We start from the raw sequence: 19497 nt of genomic DNA, 5'->3' as shown, positions 1-19497 counted from the left end.
CGCCTTTGTAACGTCGAACGTAAGAGGCAGGGTGTTAAGAAGCTTCCTAAGGGACACTTCGGGGAACACACTTAGGAACATAAACAACTTTGGTAAGATATATCTTTCGAGTCTTCTTAGACTTAAGAGTGAGCGTTATCGGGGAACCGGCCCCAGAACATTACACATAAGACAAGGGAACACATGGCTGGATCACATGACTAGAACAGGGGATCACATGACAGACATGAAACAAAATCAAAACAAGACTTCATCCTACATCTCCGAAAGCTTATCCTGAGCTTTTAGGTGTCTTTAGCGGATGTGGGTGGAATGTGTCTCCAACACTTTTTGCTGAAGTCGATTACATTCCCACCACCTTTGGAAAACCTTTGAAAAAAATGCCTTGCAGTAAGCATCTCCAATCCATCATTCAATTCATATATATATTATGAAATACACAAATACACTCTTTTACTGGCGTGATCGAAGTGATGAAGTTCATACCAAATGTAACATTTACAGACATAATCCACAATATAGCGCCAGTATATGGAGATGGGTTGTGGATTAAAGATATATAAAAATGTCTGTGAATGATACATTTGGTAGGATCTGTGTCATTTGAGACCTGTAAAATGATTAAAACTGTTTAAATTCACCTGTGCTCACTTAATTGGGATGTTGAGCTGAAAGAACACTGCCCACATAGCATCAGCTGAGATCTTCAGAGATTAAATGTGTTTCTTTTCTCTTCAGTTGATTTAATCTAAGGCTGTGTCTGAAGTCAGTTGTAGTTCTTGTGTTTCTTCTCGTCTCTTTTTCTGTTCTCTTCTTTCCTTCAGTGATTCTGCTTGTTAACAGGCTTATTAAGGCTGAGATGACTCCATATTTAATATACACAGACTTTGTGGCTCAGATAAGGTCCAGTTATGGTTTATTTCTTTGCTCTTGTCTGACATGTGGCATTGATATGGCCTGCTTGTGGCCCAGATCTGGCAAACAGGAGCGGTCCGCCCAAGTGCCATCATTCCACGCCGCATGTGGGCCAGATCTGGGCCGTCACAATGTTGCTATATGGGTGACTAATATGATATCTAGCTTTAGATGTAATGAGTTGAATGTTTTATCCAGCATTCAGATGGGCACATTAAAATAAACTGCATTGAGCCAAGTTTATTCAAATTAGCAAATTTCCATAACCACTGCACTTTAAAAAAATAAAGTTTTTATTAGAAAGACCCAAGACCAGATGCTATTGCCCTGAGACTGTCCTGCTTATGAGGAAGTTGATGGTGTTTTACCTTATCAGAGAAAAGACCTGCATGTACTTTCCTAACATGTAGGCCCCTATATCGTGTATGGCCAAAATGTGAGAAAACCAGTTTTCAGTACAGTCAACATTATTCATGCTCATAAGAGCAGAACAATCTTATCATCTTTAAAGATTCTTCTGTTGACAGGATTTCAGGCCTGGAAGTATGCAGAGGCATAAGTGAAACTGGAAATGACTACATTATGACCCTTTAAAAAAAAGTATGAAACTGGAGTTTTTACAAGAAGTGGATGCTCGCTGGTTTCTGCACAGTCACACAACAGTTAAAACCAGAGGACTTTCTACAGAAAAAGCAGTTTCCAGTAAGTTACATTATAACAGGGGAAATCAAACCCTCGTCATATCAAGGTGAAAATGTACTCGGTTACTGACGTAACCTCGGTTCTCTCTAGAGAGGGAACGAGTACTGCGTAAGTCTTACGCTAGGGGAAAATCTCTTTTCCGCGAGATACTGAAGCCAAAAATGATCCTTAATTTTTAAATAATGTAAAACGTGTTGCGGCAGCATGCAGACACAGGCGAGACGGCTCGCGCGCCTATTGCCTGCCCTGCGGCAACTGCAGCAGCCTATCGATAAGGCCCTTTCGTGACGTCAGCTCCAATGGGGGGCGCTTCGCGCCCATACGTCACGTCCCGCCAGAATGGGCGTGGCCTAGGGCTATAAATATAGCTTCGAGAGGCTAGCTCACTGGTTTTTCATCGCCGAAGCGAACCAGAGCGTGTGCAGGCACGGCAAGATACGCAGTACTCGTTCCCTCTCTAGAGAGAACCGAGGTTACGTTAGTAACCGAGTACGTTCTCTTACGAGAGGTTCTCTCGTACTGCGTAAGTCTTACGCTAGGGGAACAGAGTGTAAAACGCCGTGCATGCTAAGATCCAGCACCAAAAGTCCCAAGGGCAAGTGCCCGGGCTCATATAGTACATGATCATAAGGGACTCACAGAGAGCCCAGGAAAGAGTGGCTAAAATAGCATCATTCCTGTAATAATATAACATCCTATAAGGAGCAGTTATACTGATGATGTGTCGTACAGTCAGGGCGACCCCCGGCCTGGACTGACGAATATAGTGGGTCCCATAGAGCTGCGCGATCAAACAGCGAGCGTTTGCTCAAGTAGTTTCAGTATTCTGGCCCGAACACAACAGGGCAGACAGTACAGATTTTAGACCGAAAGCAGCTTAGCCTGCAAGGTGGGAACCTCTAGGTTCTAAAACCTTATAAATGTAGACAGGGAGGCCCAAGCCTGCCACCATACAGATATCTTGCAAGGCAATCCCACTAGACCAAGCCCACGACGAGGCCACGCCTCTCGTGGAGTGTGCTCTGACGCCTAATGGGCACTGTAAGCCCTTAGAGGTATAAGCCAGCGCTATAGCATCAACTATCCAACTGGATAGGCTCTGTTTCGACACGGCAAGTCCCTTAGAACGTCCGTAGAGTGAAACAAAGAGCTGCTCTGTCTGTCTGAAAACAGACGTGCGAGACACATAAGCTCTTAATGCCCTGACTGGGCAAAGGAAGCTTGCGTCTCCTTCCTCGTCAGAGACTGGTAGGGCTGACAGGGAAATGACCTGCGCCCTAAACGGTGTGTTGAGGGATTTTGGAACGTAACCCTGCTTAGGTTTGAGTATAACTCTTGAGTCATTGGGCCCAAACTCCATGCACGTCGCGCTTACTGAGAGCGCGTGTAAGTCCCCTATGCGCTTCACTGAAGCGAGAGCCAGAAGAAACACTGTCTTGAAAGACAGGTGTTTAAGATCAATCGTCTGTAAAGGCTCGAATGGGTCACCTTTCATGGCTTCCAGCACTGTAGAAAGGTCCCATACAGGGACTGAGGGAGGTCTGGGAGGATTCAGTCTCTTAGCTCCTCTAAGGAAGCGGATGACTAAATCGTTCCTTCCTACTGACTGACCCAGCGTTGTTTTTGAGAATGCTGCTATGGCCGCCACATACACTTTGAGCATGGAAGGGGTCATGCCCTTGTCCAACAGCTCTTGTAGGAAGGAGAGAACCTCCGTCACCCCACAGTCTAGGGGCGACACGCCACGAGCTGTGCACCAGCTGGAGAACACTGACCATTTCGAGGAATAGAGACGTCGCGTAGACGGAGCTCTAGCCTGCGTGATCGTGTTTAACACTCCGCTTGGGAGGTCAGCGGGTACCCGTTGATGGCCCAAACATGAAGGGACCACAGCTCTGGGCGCGGATGCCAAAACGAGCCCTTGGCCTGAGAGAGGAGGTCCCTCCTCACTGGCACTGGCCATGGGGCAGTGCTTGCTAGCTGCATCAGAACTGGGAACCAGGGTTGTTTTTTCCAGAACGGCGCTACGAGTAGCACTGAGCATCCTTCTCTGATCCGTTCTATCACCTGAGGCAGGAGAGAGACGGGAGGAAAGGCATAGAGCGGGCGGCGGGGCCATACATGAGCCAGCTCTTGGAGAAAAATTCCAGACAGTGAGCGTTTTCTTGAGACGCAAACAGGTCTACTTCCGCTCTGCCGAATTTCTTCCACAGCAGCTGGACTGTCTGTGGGTGTAGAGACCACTCGCCTGTCGGAACATTGTTCCTGGACAGTCTGTCCCGTCCTACGTTTAGGAGCCCTGGTACATGCGCTGCTCTCTGGCGATTTATGTAGGACACCACTGACATGTTGTCCGAGCGGACCAGGACGTGGTGTCCTCGTATTTGGGGACAAAAATGCGTCAGCGCGTTGTCTACTGCCAACATTTCGAGGCAGTTTATGTGTAGAAGCTTCTCCCGTTCTGACCATTGGCCGAAGAACGGTCTGCCCTTGAGCAGTGCTCCCCATCCCGAGGTGGATGCGTCCGTAGACCTTCACACTCGAGGAAGTCCCCAGGCTTACACCTGATTGGTGCCAGTCGTTTGCTTTCCAAGGTTCAGAGCTGCAATGCATTTCTGATTGACCTTGAGACGAAGCAGACCGGAAGCCCACGCTCGGCGCGGTACCCGCGCTTTCAGCCAGAACTGTAGAGGGCGCATGCGAAGCAAGCCCAGCTGAAGTACTGATGATGCTGAGGCCATGAGACCTAGCATCCTCTGAAATTTAATTCTGCGCCGCAGCGGAAAGAGCTCGCTGCGCGCTGAATGTCTAGTACACGCTGTGGTGACAGTCGCGCTATCATAGACAGCGAGTCCAGTTCTGTGCCCAGAAAAGATATTATCTGTCTGTGTTTAATAAATTGCTTTGCATTAAACAGGGTCAAATTAATGATTGGTATCTTACCGGACATATACTTTTCCCTCCCACATTTAAAAATCCAGCACAAATCATATTGCTTGTGATGATTATGCTGATCCCTTTATAAGCATTATTACAGACACTGTTGTTCACAATTGGCATCATCAACTCCTGCAGTACATCAGAAACCTGGGTGTCTGTGACACAGATCAGAGGACAGATTTTATGGCTTTTAAAAAACATTTCTACACTGTAATACATTGACCTGTAATTAATTAATTTCTCAAGTGAAATTATTTAATTTGCAGAAACCTGCAGGCTGCCTTAATTTGGCCACCTGCTATTAAATGTTTAAACTAATATTTATAACATGCTAATAATGTGAGCATATTATTACTGTGAACATATTTCTTTTCAGTCTACTAAATAGTCTACTCAGTCTACTTATATGAATTCCCCATACAACGACACAACTCACTGCTTAACTACAATTGTACGATGCATCGTTGAAGAAATCAACTAGCTAGTCTCGACTGTTTCCCGAAACCATATTATCGCAAAGTGGTCGTTCAACTACGTTGGTTAATGATGTCATGCACGTGGCGGAGTAATAACTACTTCTAATGAATCTGTTTGAGACTGAATTAATGCTAGATGTTTTGCTATAAATTACGGACAGGGCATCTGAGGACTATTTCTAGTCCGACACATGTCCAGGAAAATAAGGCTATGATGTTTTGATCGCCCCCTGGTGGCTGGCTGCAGTATAGGTCCCTATTCGCTATTTTCTAAATGAACTTGTTGTGGACTACATAAGTGAACTAATGTAGGAAATATTGAATTAGGGTATATTGTGTGATTTGAAACACAGCCTCTGAGTGTAAACGCTGTATATTTGCTTCATATATTTGCCGTACATACGAGTATATTCCTGCTACTTTCTTGAAAACTAAATATTACCCAGATTGCATTGTTTTCTATGGTGTATCACTGTTTTAATGGAAATGGTACTGTCAAAATTTGGCTTTTTTTTATAGCAAGGATTTACACAGTGTAGGTAAATTGTTGAGGTTCACAGTATAACTGGCAAGCAAATGTTCACTCACCTTCAGACTGCAGCTTGTCTGACTTTTGGGGGCTTAAAGGAAGGCTGATGCAACAGAGAATGCTATTTCAATAAAGTTGCATGGTACAAACTATTTCTCAAAATACCTATAGTAGCTTGGCCCATCCAGTGACCCAGCTCTCTGTACCTGCAGAAAATACACTACCAGTCGCCGCCAGACAGACAGGCTTAAAGTAATCAGAGAAATTTAGCTACATTTGTACACTATTATTTCCTCTGTGAGTGACTTTGGTCTGACCTTTGGGGGCTTAAAGGAAGGCTGATGCAACAGAGAATGCTATTTCAATAAAGTCAAATGGTACAAACTATTTCTCAAAATAATCTATAGAATGCATTACCATATTTGGTACAAGGAAGTGTGTATATATGTTAGCTGGACACTTTTTCTTGAGGGGTCTTTCTGCAGAGGGGCACTCGGCTTTGTTTGTGAAATAAAGTCTAATATTTATGGTATCAAAGATCTCTGAAGTCATTTCCCTGAAAAGAAAGAATTAAACCACAACAAATGGCGATGAGGATGGGATTTGGCTTAGGAGCTGAAGGAGCCACGAAGGGATCGCTGGTGACTGACAGACAACAGTGGCCGCTGTACTTTGAGTTGAGCAGTTTTTGCTTTTGAATAAGGTGTGTTAGTCACCAGTGGCCTGGATGTGGTAAGAAAAGCTTCTCCAAATTCAAAGAACTTAAAAAGTGCAGATCTTTGATTTCATAAATAATTGCATGCATTGTCTTTGTAGAGGTCAAGTAGTTGGTAATAGCGTGGGGAGCTCCCGATAGTGTTTACCAATTCTTAAATAATTCTATGTGGCTTATTTGAGATACTGGTACTGCTGATTTAGCGCTAAGAGTTTTGACGTACGTACGTAAGAATCTGTGTTTGCTTATCAAGAGGGCCGGATGATGAGCAAAGCATGCACACAGAGGATTTATAAGGATATAAGTTAAGTTGTGTTTACTTGTCAAGAGGGCCTGGAAGGATGACAAGCGTATTGATAAGGATATCAATTATTGATCTGTGTTTTCTTGTAAGTGGGCCTGGAAGGATTCAAGAATAGCATATATACAGAAGAAGCTAGGTCTTATTTCACTCTGTTGTGTTGAGGAAGTGAATCGCAGAGGTCTATGAAATAGGAGTGTATTGTTCAGATCTGACAAGGAGTACAGAATAGTGTGTGTGTGTGTGTGTGTGTGTGTGTGTTTGTGAGTGTCTGTGGGATCCTGTGACTATGCCATGTGGTTGAAAATAAGTGACCTCTGACCCTGGCTGCTTGAAAGGACAGAGAATGTGTGAATGACCTTTAGGGACATGAAATGGTGTGTATTAAAAAAAAAAAAAAGTATGGGAAACAATTGTTTCAAGATATTAATTATATAGATTATTGTAGTATAACATTAGTTAAAATAAGATATATATTTAATCAATAAATGTAATAATATATATTAATAGATAAATATAAATAATATTGCACGTGCTTAATATATTATATCTGAAGACGTCTAAAATTTGTATCTCGTTATCCCTGAAGACAGAGTGGAAAAAGTATTCCATTGCAGATAAATAAGTTTGTGTTAAGAGAAAAATAACTGGTGCAGTGCGCTGAATTTAGCAAGATTGAGGGACCAAGTTTCATAAATATTTTACATAACTCTTAGAATTGTAGTAAACGGGATTTGCCGATTGAGAATAAATGATAAGAGGAATACCTTGATGTTTATTGAGGACGATTTTAGTCACCATACTAGATTATTTTGAAGAGCATGCAAATATAGAAGAAAGATTGAAGTCTGATTTTATGATAGGGAAAATTATTTAATTGTATTATTCTCAGATCATCAGAGTTATTTATTGCTGATAAAGAAAAACAGAACTAGTTTGCTTTTCCTGCAACAAAGAACTTGCTTTACTAATAGAAGTGGGGAACTGCTGTGGTCAACCAGTGAGATTTTTTATAAAAAAGAACTAGTGAAAAGATGCATAGATAAAAAGCGAATAGCTTAACTGTAAAAGTTCAATTTGATTCATGCAGATCTCTGAGTGTTCAAATTTCAGATGGCTTCAATGACAGTGTCGAATGGAAGCAACAGGAGGGCAAAGGGCAAAGAGGCGAGTGCAGAAAGAAGAACAGAGAAGCGGGTGAGGGGTTCTCAGCTCCCCTCCTGAAGTTCAAAATGACTCAGAAAGGCTGAATTAATGCTGGAAAAGGTGAAACTTTCACTTGAGACTTTTCCTGAGGACAAAGAGGAAATTCTGAGATGTGGCATAATTGATCAAAAGCCCAAACTAAGAAGAGGCAGAGAAACAACAGAGCCTATTCTCCACTCTGCAACAACCTTTGAGTGAGGATTTAACCCTAACCCTAACCCTACACACTCTAACCCTAACCCCAAAAAAAACACAAGTCCCACCCCAAAAAAACACAAGTCCCACCCAACACAAGTCCCACCCAAAAAAAATAAGTCCCACCCCAAAAAAACACAAGTCCCACCCCCAAAAAACAAGTCCCACCCCAAAAAAACACAAGTCCCACCCCAAAAAAACACAAGTCCCACCCAACTCAAACACAAGTCCCACCCAACACAAGTCCCACCCTAAACAAACAAGTCCCACCCAAAAAAAACACAAGTCCCACCCAAAAAAAACACCCTAACCATTCACAAACTCCAGTCACCATCCACAATCTCCAGTCACCATCCACAATCTCCAGTCACCATCCACAATCTCCAGTCACCATCCACAATCTCCAGTCACCATTTTCGTTCGATAGGTCTCATCCAGCGCTACAAGAGAACAGAGTTTCAACCAATTCCGTTCAACCGTTTCCGAGATAGAAGCCAATAAAAACCCTGTCTTTGACCAGATGCAGCTCCAAGGCCAGACCACCCACCGCCGTGGGAATGGTCTCATTGGACGGTTCTCATTGGGACTGTTTCACACTGATCTTTCCAATCACTCACAGTCACTCCCAGGGATCTTTCCTATCACTCACACTCACTCCCAGGGATCTTTCCAATCACTCATACTCACTCCCAGGGATCTTTCCTATCTCACACTCACTCCCAGGGATCTTTCCTATCACTCACACTCACTCCCATTGATCTTTCCTATCACTCACACTCACTCCCAGGGATCTTTTCTATCACTCACACTCACTCCCAGGGATCTTTCCTATCACTCACACTCACTCCTAGGGATCTTTTGGGTTATCCAGGTCAAATGGGTATCACTGATATTCCCATCTGTCCATAAGGATAACTGTGAGTCAGAGTGAATAGAGGACTGTTGCAGGACTACAAGCACAAACACGCTTGATTCGATTAAGGTAACTTTAAAAAAAAAATTAAACATGTAATTTAAAGTGTTATAACCATATAAATGGTTAGTTACTGTGATATAAAGCAAAAAATGTCCCAATAAAACATGAAAGAAACATGAAAAATAAGTTTTTACAGAAGGTTTTATATTAAAATTAAACCATTAAGGAAAAACAGAGGAAAAGCAGTGCATTATGGGAGTTTTAATTCACTTACCATGGTTAGAAAACATGTGGCAAAACAGTATGTCCCTGAGTGAATACATACCATTTTTATACCATATTCCAGACCAGGAATGCTTGTCACCAACTGTTGAGTTTAATCTCAGAAATTGGTGTCAAAGAACTACACTTCCCAGAATGCACCAGCAGCAACAAACCGGCTGCTTATCACCTGATCAGGTATTATCACTGATTTGGAGCACCTGGGAAGACATGAGGTCCTCAGTCATTTAAACAAACAAACTTCACAGAGAAGACACTCCAAGTTCACTCACTCGTAGGTTCAGTCCAAAGACGCCAATGGTTGGTGAAATGTTTTATTTACTTTCATGGTGTTTGAAATGCTGCTTAATATGTTTGAACTATGTTTAACTGCTGTGTAGATTGGTTAAGGAACACATTGTAGCATTGATTTCATTGAATTTTTGTTAAATGGGTTCTTTATTCAATGTAAAAGGCTTAAGTGGGTAATTAATCATGAAATGTACTTAAAATTCATTAAAAATGTTTAACTGAAATGTTTAATTAAAAATGGTAATTTTTGTTCTCTGTCTTTAAAGGTTTACAACCTAATTCATTGAACAGACCAATCAACTGACAAAGCTAAAAGAAAAAGAAAAGTGATTTGAGTCGGAAATTTGAGTTGTCCTTGTGTCCTTTGGAAATTGAACAAGAGGAGAACTTGACACCAACTGTTGTCTTCGGTGAGGATGATGTATGTTTGGTTGCATTCATTCTGAGGGAGAAGAGCTGGTAGAAGCTTGATGTTCATACATCCGCCAGTTTGACTCCCGATACAAATTTTTAGTAGCATTTGCTTACTGTATGTGGGCTGTTCTTGATTCTCTTTGTTTCTCTTAGAAGCTGCAACTTATTTGTGGCTTATCTGAAACTTTTGAGACCATATCAGACCACTTTAAGGTAATCTGTGAAGGTTGAGATGGTGGTCTTGACTGCCATCCTCTGCTCTTTGAGCTCAATCTGATTTGGCCACCAGCTTTTTTTGATTGTGGACTCTTGGAGAGAATTTTACTCTGATTCATTGTAGTAAACCAGGGGTTCTTAACCTTTTTGATGTCGGGGCCCAAATTTTACAGTACAAAGTGGCCCAGGGCCCATTCAGATATTAGCACTGTATTGGTTTATTGATCTCACCCTTGGTTTGATTTGTATTCAATAACTAAATGAAATCCACTTGCAGTTTAACAGTTTATTATTCATGTGTATGTAAACCTGCACATACAACAATTAATCTGCATCAAGAACAAATTTAAAGGCTCAAGTCAGGCATATTAACACAAATCAGTTAGATTTGACAAATTGTACTTACAAAAAAATAGAAAATGTATATAAATAAAATAAAAACAATAAAATGTGTTGCTAAAATAAATAAATTCAAAATAATATTTTTCAAATTAAATAAGTTGTAAATGAAAATTGAAATAAAGTGCAAATGAAAAAAAAATAGCTTTATAATCAGCAAAATAATTTTTTCAGCAGTTTAAATTTTTTCATGGCAGAACCTGAAGTTGCTCTTCATATCTGTTATAAATGAACAATAACAGTCACAACAGTACAATTTGAACAAGCTACAACTCCCTATTTATGTTCCCCTCCGCACATATCCGCAGCGGCAGGTAAAACCAACTCTTCCGCTATCGTGAATGCTTAGGCCCCGATCACACCTGACGCGTTTTTTGCAGTGAGAGGCACCTATTGGTTTCCTATGGCAGCGAGCGTTCTGCATGCTGTTTATGCGCCTGCTGCGCCTCGCGTTTTTGCAGTTGAAAAAAAAGCAACTCCGAGCGGAAAAAGCGTCTGACGTCATCGCGTTTTTTTCCACTGTCCAATCACATGAATGGAGAGGCGGGCCTTCCGTTTTAGTGATGAAAGCTACAGTTGCTTGAATGCCCGGAGAGTGCGATGATGGAGGATAAACTTGTGGTGCTCTCACGGGTTACCAGGAGCTTAACGACTTCACGAATCGTAACTACCACAATGTTAACAGAAAGTAAATAAAGTAAATAAAAGGCTGATTTGACGTTTACTTGACTGACAGGACAGCTGTTACAGTGGTCGCCTAGCAAGCGCACTGCTCGTTCTGTGTAATGGTAAGTGCTGTGCACCTCGCGTTTTCAAACCTGAAAAACGCGTTAGGTGTGATCGGCCCCTAACTGAGACATTAACTTACTGCCACTAGTGGTGGGATGGTGTACTGCAACTGTCTCATGGATAGCAGTGGTCATTCTGGTGTCTTCAATTGATAACTTGTTTGGTCCCGCGGCCCTCAGGTTAAAAACGTAAAGTTTTTTGCGGCCCTCCAGGTGGCGCTCGCGGCCCATGGTTAAGAATAGGTGTAGTAAACCACTTATTACATAACATGTCATTGGTATTTGACTTCCATGAAGTTCTGGAGATACTAGGCCATTCTTAACATATCTGAACATCTCTGAGATGTTCTTATCTGCTTATTGGTTCCTGATTCTGGTTCTTTTTCCAAATTTCAAGCACTTTTGAAGTTAAGTCATGCTTTTCATGTTTACTGTGCGTTTCAGTGCTCTTAAAGTAATCTTTCAATGTACCTTTCTCGTTATGATTCTTTCCAGTATGTGAACAGTTTTTGATGACTATTCCTGCTCTTTGAATTAAACTTTCTTATTTTTTTAAATCTCTTTCAGATAATGGCTAACCTTGGACAACAAGACTACACTGATGAAGAACTGGATTTCCTGTATGGGTACCTCTTCAGTGACTCCTCTGAGGAGAACACCAAAAACCTACTGGATGCTATGTATGCACACAATTTTGTGAACGACTTCTTACAGAATGAAGACCTCACCATTCCCATTTTCTCAACAACAGTGCAACAAGCCAACCATGCCGTAAAATGTGAGTATGACTTTGATGGCATTGTTATTCAGATCAAGAACAAGTCTGCTTTGAAAATTCGGCTACACTATCTCTTTGTGGGAAAAGTTTTGATGCCCAGTCTGCAAAACCACTGGCACATTTTGAAAAAACATCTCCAACTCAACACATACAGCGGGGCTGGATTCTCTGCACTACATAAGCCCAATGGCACTGTGTTGGCCTTTGTGGATGGAGGACATTTTCTAAATTTGAGCATCTTGTCCGCTCAACACACTCACCCTGGCGTAGTTTTTGTCAGAAAATGCCGCCCGTGCCAATGCCCTAGGTACAATCAACACGGTCTTTCATGTGTTTGCTGAAAAAGTTACGAATCTGCCACCAGAACAGAAACAACGTGAAACAATAATGAAGAACAACAGCTACAATCTGGGACGGATGCACATCTTGAAACAGGATCAAGCATTTGTCCTACAACTACTGATGGAGGCAATAGGTGAAGTCGATTCAAATCCAGACCAATCCCTTGTTGTTACACTGACCAAATTTGGACAAAAGGACCCTGAGCCCATCGAGCTTGCGGAAATGATCGACATAAGCATTCAATCCATCTCTGTCCACGCAGCCTGCACCATCCGTCCGAAAGACTACCGCATGGAGATGATGTGGTCACGGCATGGACTGCAACAGGTGGTTGGACACAGGGGGTCCTTATTCACTGCATACGGGATCCCTGAGGTGAGCAACTTTCAGTCGAACCTGGACCAGTATCCCATTACAATCGAGCCCAATCTAAAGATGGTTTTCAGTGGAATGGAGCCAAATGCTGACTTAAACTTTGTACAACTATACGCAACGACACCTCACTGTCATGTGGGAAACACGACAAAGCACCCTGTCAGTCGAATAATCGCAAGGTGTGGTCTGCATAATCCACAGCACAGCCAATTGCTGTTGAAGCATGCAAAGGATTATGTGGATTACATGCGGGACCTTGCTGACAAAACCAAATGCCGTGTCTATACCAGAATGGAGGCAGTCTTTCTGCTTAAGGATAACATCCCAGAAAGAATTGAAGCACGTGATTTTTATGACGAAGCAGACATCTACGCCCTTCTGCAAGATTTTCCAATGATACTTGTCTTTAAAGACAACCAACAAAAATTGGGACTGCGGCATGTTATCCACCCTGTTGCAGAATGCCTCACTCAAAGCCTGTTTAATCTACTGACCGAATGCAAAGGACAGGGAGGGTATATGAACAGTTGGACTGCCTTCCAAGTTGAGCTGGCTCTCGAAGAGCTTTTCTTTGGAAAGCCAAACAACAGAGCTTCAGTGCCATTCTCTGTGAGCTTGGGCACGAATGGAACTAACCCAAACAGCTTAACCAAAAGGAGAGGCTTTCTTGGATTGTCTCCAGCAGAAAGTGCAAGCGTGGGAGAATGTCCACCACCGCTGAGCACCTGGTTCAATGACCCAGTTCAACAGATGAGAGTGATGAGGATATTCCGATTCACTGAAGACACCACCACTCATCATTGGTGAATCCCTGGTGCAAGTCCTTTTAAGTGACTTGCACGAACGTAATAATCGTATCCCAATCCCCCCTTTGTTTGGAAAGTTAGTCGGGTGCAGGACCGTCAGCGATTTCAGCAAGGACCTGGTGGAGCGGGATGCTTTCAAGTACCCACATACCTTCAAAAGGGCGCTACAACTTGTTGAGGCGGCTGGTCAGGACGTCAGGCAGTGCCTGCAGCTGGCCCTTTCCAAATTGAAGTACTTTCCATCAATTGTCTTTTGGGATGAGAATCGCCACCGAAGGCAAAAATGGAATAAAAGAGACTATATTGAGCTATATAGTCAAACTGAGATGCCATCCACTGAAGCTCAGGCAGCGGCACTAATGGGGGACATCTGTGCCAACATGGAAAGAAGCAATCTGACATATGCCAAACACATCCAAAAGTACAAAGAGGGGGGCATGCCATGGTTGGATACATGCCTACAACGTCTTCCAAAAACCATGTCAAAAGATCAGAAGATCTCCGTCCTCACTTTTGTGAGTTGTATTGCACTCATTCAGAACGGGGATTTTGTTTTGTTTTCATCCCTTGGGTCCCTCATTGCCAAGCTCCCAATGAGCCCACAACAGCTCCAGCAGGCACACCTGCTATCTCCACTGATCTTGATACACTCTCCACGTGTCAACCGGCTCCATGACACGGTGCCATACAAGGTAGCCGCAATCAAAGTCAGTACAAATAAACGTCCCCCATCAGTACAAAACCCCACCCAACAAGAAGAACCAGAAGATCCCACAATTAAACAAGCTGAAGAAGAGGATCAACTTATTGAAAGGGTGGATACAACAACAATACCTGCAAACGTCCAGGGGAGGTGGACAAATGAAGAGGTGGAACTAGTGATGGCTCACCCCAATTTGACCCATGCAGAGGCTTACAGTAGATACCTCACCACCTGTAAGCAAATGGGTTTAGTTAACTAAGCTTTAGGGTTAACTGAGGCTGGATTTGGTATAGTGAGGGCTATAATTTTCAACAACTATAGGGCTAAAAGCATAATAGAATTATTCTCTGGCAAAGAAAAAAATAGACGGAAACAGAAGGAAAAATAACTCCAAATAATCCAAAATTAGGAAATCAAAAATTATGTCAAAACTTGGATAATGAGATGGAAATGTTATTGGCCATGGATCCAAGATTAGGTAGAGATCTCACAAAACAAAAAGAATATGAAAAAGTAGACCAAACAAATGACAAAATGCATTTGAGAAATTACAGTTGGCAGCCTTACTCTCAACTGCACCAAATTAGGCCTATTATTCTGAAATACTTAATCTATTAGAGTTTGAAAAAAGAAAAAGAAAGAAGGGTTTATAACAACGGTGTTAAACTAAACATTAAGATCACTGACACACTTCTGAATAGTGTTTGCGTAGCTGTGTTGTGATGTTGTTTGTCTGGTTTCGTTTCATCCTCTTGTTTTATGTCTGTCATCCTGCTGATCCTACAATGTGTTCCCTTGTCTTATGTGTCATATTCTGACTGGTTTATTGCCTTGATTGTGGTGTCCCTTGTCTAGTCATTAGTCTTGTGTGCATTTAATCCCTCATGTTAGCCTTGTTACTTTTTCAAGTATAGTTTCACTGTAACTGCTGTTGGTAAGCCATCTCCATGTTCCTGTTTAAGTGTCATGCCACGCCATGCCTTCGTTTTATGTTATGAATAAATACTGCACTTGGGTTCTTCAACCTTGCCTCCAGTGGACTCTGTTACAGGAAGCCCCTGAAGCAAACACAATACTTGGCTATCAGAACCAAAATTTATAAAATTATTACTAGTGCAAGAAGAATCAGCAGAAAATAAAAATTGGACAATAACAATAAGTTTTCAATAAAATGATAATGAGTTTAATCAATTATTACTAGAAGTATAAAAACTAAGTAAAAATGAAAATGAACTAGGCAGCTCTCAAACAATGAAGAACTCTTCTTCAGCTCCCTGAACATGAAAGCTTAATTTTCTGGTGCTCTTCTTCTGAATGAGAAGGCAGAAGTGATTTCAGAACGAAGGCCCGAGTGAAACTCTTCCCGCATTGATCACATGTGTAAAGTTTCTCTCCGCTGTGGATCCTCATGTGATTCTTCAGCCTTGATTTACATTTGAAACGTTTTTTTTTTTACATTGAGGGCAGGTGACAGTTTTTTGGCTTCTGTTTTTACTTTCTCGTCCACGTCCATCAGATCTAAAAGAAACATTAAATCGTGAGATTTCAAATGAGAAACAAATCTGAAATGAAAAGTGAAGCTCAAAGTCAAGATCAATGATGAGTTCAATTGTCATTTTAATCTCATCAAATCTGGTCGACAACTGCTGTGCACGATTATGATCTATTTTAATGTCATGAAGATGATTTGTGTTATAAAACACCAGTTTGGTCATGAAACTCTAGATGGCGCTTGACATTTAATCTGTAAGAAATCACATCGTTTCCTACACGGCACAAGCTGATTGGCTGCTGCTGCTTCCGCAACCAATTTGCTTGTTCAATATTTAAATAGTTTGGTTCAGTGTTTGCTTCAAGCTGGTCAAACAAAAATGTTGAAACTTTCTCTTGAGAATTAAAGCACCAACCTCTTCGTTCTTCAGTGTCATGATGTTTCATTCTGCAGGTTCTGGATCACTGGCGTTCTCTCTGTCTTCTCCTTCCAAGATGCTTTCTGGCAGTTCTGCTAAAAACAAACAAGTTTCATTTCCAACAGATATGATGTGAGTAATAAATGTTTCAGACTAATCACGTGTAAAAAACAAAAACATATTGATTCATCAGGTTTTGTCGAAGCCACAGCAACAAAACTTTTCTTTGATTGTTTTGATGATCCAAACCATATTTTCAAAACTGCAGATTTGCTGTTTGGCCGTTCATCCACACACAAACGCAGCATCTGAAACCAAACTTTTTTGAAAACTCCTGCCAGAGTGAAGATTTTAATAAAACCTGATTGCAGTGTTTGACATGTAGATGGTGAAAACGTAGATTTTAGCTTGGTGACATCAGAGAGCGTGCTGTTATCCCTTTTGTTTGACGTCAGATTGTGCGCCACAATCTCCTTTGTTTACACGAGGCGAATCTGTGCAATGACTGTGTAAATCAGGAAGAAAGCGACTATTCTAGAGATGAAAATTGTGTCATGCACACTGTGGATGGACCCTTGCGTATGCGTAAAAACCTAAGCAGAAGGTTCTTCTGCTCTTTATTTTTGATAAGCACCAAAGCAAATAGAAAACACGGATGACTGTTTGATGTTCTCCGTAATGCCCGGTACACATTGTAGGATTTTGGACTGTATCAGACAAAAGAGGATCAATACTGGTTTTTGTGGTCGTGGCTCCCAAACCGTGGTGCTACGTCATACAGTGAGAGAGGTTCAAACATGGTCGTTGTCGCATTGCCGACCAAATAGTGTCTGCGATAAATTTCTAAAAGCGGCAGAAATTTAACATGATCAGCAGTGTTTGTTGCTACGACCCGTCTACTGACTGGCCAAAAAAAAAATGCAAGATGAAATGGCGTAAGGATCAACGTGACAGAGTGCTAAAACCTAAAACTATTTTCCTCAAGCTACCTTTGCATAAATTGGCATACCAAGATGGCCTCTTCCCAAGCCATGACCTCTTTCGCTTCCTGTTTTATTCAACGCACATAAAAAACACAATTACTGTGCGATTCACCTTGCCCTATTTACCATTAGCAAATGCTGATGACATTTAATTCTTCTATACTAACTTGCGTTGTAGCCTATGATTAAGTTTTTTTTTGCATTGGTCTGAACAGACAAATCTCATGAAAATTTTGCGCTGAACATTTGTGTTAGTGTGAAAATGTCCTGTCACTCATCGTGGCTGTTAGGAAAATAACTTAGAAGAGACATTTGTTTCTCAGCACATAAAGATGAACTACTTACCGTGATCTCAGACTGCGTTTATGTGGTTTCTCTGCTGTATGGATCTTCATGTGTAGCTTAAGGTGACTTTTAAAATAGAAACTCGCTTCGCACTGATCACATGTATGTGGCTTCTCTCTGCTGTGGATCCTCTCATGTGCTTTCAGATTTGATGGTTGACTGAATCTCTTGTCACAGTGTGAACACTTGTAAGGTTTTTCTCCAGTGTGAATACTCTGGTGCCGTTTTAAATTCTCCGCTGCAGTAAAAGTCTTCTCACATTTAAAGCACATGTACTCTCTCACACCAGTGTGAATTTTCTCATGTACTTTTAAATTTCGCCGCAGTGAAAAACTCTTTCCACACACAGAACATGAATGTGGCTTCTCCTTCGTATGAACTGTCAGGTGTGCCTTCAGGGCTGATGCCTGAAGAAATGTTTTGCCACATTGATCACATGTGAAAGGCTTCTCTCCGGTGTGAACTCTATTGTGAAGTACAAGACTATGTTTGAGTGGGAAACTCTTTCCACACTTTTCACACATAAACGGCTTCTCTCCAGTGTGGACCCTCATGTGTCCTTTAAGGTATGCTGATTGACTGAAACTAATCCCACACTGATCACACGTGAACGGCTTCACTCCAGTGTGGACATTCATGTGCCCCATAAGATATGTTTTATTTGTGAACCTCTTCCCACACTGATCACATGTGAAAGGCTTCTCTCCAGTGTGGATCATCATGTGCCTCTTAAGGTTTGATTTGCTTGGGAAACTATTTTCACACTGGTCACATGCATACGGCTTTTCTCCTGTATGAACTCTCATGTGCAGCTCACGACTTTCTTTGTATGCGAAGCTCTTCCCGCACTGATCACATTTGAAGGGCTTCTCTCCAGCGTGGATCCTCATGTGACGCCCAAGACTTGCTTTAGCTGTGAAACTCTTTCCACACTGAGTGCAGGTGAATGATTTCACGTCTATTTGCTTTAAAAATGTCTGTTTAGTCTTTGAGCGACTCAAAGGTTTTTCTCCAGGTTTGACATGATGTTCCTCCTCCACTTCACTCAGTTCTTCACTCTCCTCGCTCTCTCTGTCCTTTTTATCCAGATGCTGTCTGGTAGTTCTGCCAAAAACAAACAAGTGTCATTTCCCACAGACACGTTGTAAGATGAATAACAAATATTTCAGACTAATCATATAAAACTTTTTTTTTTTTTAATCCTGAATCCTCAGATTCAATGAAGCCATTGCAAAACACAATTCTATGGCTAAAACACATCTGAAAATAATGGAGGTCACACGGTGAGCAGCTGCAGGAAATGTGCACAAGCCAAGTTTTCCTCAACATGAAAATGCTTCACATCAAATGCTTTGAATAACACAGTTTTGCCTTGGACGCTGAACAGATGCCTATGTTGTTTACTCTGATGTGGTATTATTACAATTAATAGGCTACTCACTCAGATGAGTATTATTAGAATGGTATTCAGTATACAACGTGCACTGTCAATTGTTTAATGGAAGTAGAACATCAACTAAACAAATGGCAAATTATGAAAAAGGCATTTAAATATGTAAAGGAAGATCTTAAAAAAATGCATTAAACTGGCAGTAAGAACAAATATAGCTGCAAGCAGCAATTATTGGGGTCAAGCATAACAGATGCAAACAATGGAGCTAGCAGCAGACCAACTGCAAAAATTAGTAAATAAATCTAATAATTTTAAGCAAAATAGTTCACAACTCATAAATACATTGAGTAGTAATGAGTTCCCTTTCGAAAGGGAACTGACACTGTGTCGATGACGCTATTGGGGAATGACCTCCACATGAACCGGAAAAACTGAAAAACTATCCAATTACGGCAATCGAAATTGACCGGAGACAGCCTATGACGTCACTACTAGTGCGACCCGGAAGTGTAAAAGGGGCACCTAGAGAACATGTCATCCTCTTTTCGTCTTCAGGGACTGTTTTGTCTGATTTACA

At 41.7% G+C, this 19497-nt stretch overlaps 1 protein-coding gene across 2 annotated transcripts in view; it reads right to left on the bottom strand.

Annotated features, from left to right (window-relative positions):
- Positions 1 to 15446: 15446 nt before the first annotated feature.
- The window catches only part of LOC308687684 (uncharacterized protein), a 39882-nt gene continuing 35831 nt past the window's right edge, over positions 15447 to 19497 (bottom strand). Inside the window, exons 3-5 of one of the 2 annotated variants that reach the window (XM_081360394.1) lie at positions 17528 to 18631; positions 16197 to 16291; positions 15447 to 15807 (exon numbers count right to left, since the gene is read on the bottom strand). In XM_081360394.1, the coding sequence (XP_081216520.1) occupies positions 16243 to 16291; positions 17528 to 18631 (1153 nt within the window). In that variant the 3' untranslated portion in view covers positions 15447 to 15807; positions 16197 to 16242. Of the gene's footprint in view, positions 15808 to 16196; positions 16295 to 17527; positions 18632 to 19497 lie in introns of both variants that reach the window. The other variant, XM_081360393.1, reaches the window with a different exon arrangement.

The sequence above is a fragment of the Scardinius erythrophthalmus genome, assembly GCF_964197995.2.
Source record: "Scardinius erythrophthalmus genome assembly, chromosome: 1".
NCBI classification, from domain to species: domain Eukaryota; kingdom Metazoa; phylum Chordata; class Actinopteri; order Cypriniformes; family Leuciscidae; genus Scardinius; species Scardinius erythrophthalmus.
The sequence above is the reverse complement of the archived record's forward strand: the minus strand, read 5'-3'. Positions and strand labels throughout refer to the sequence as shown.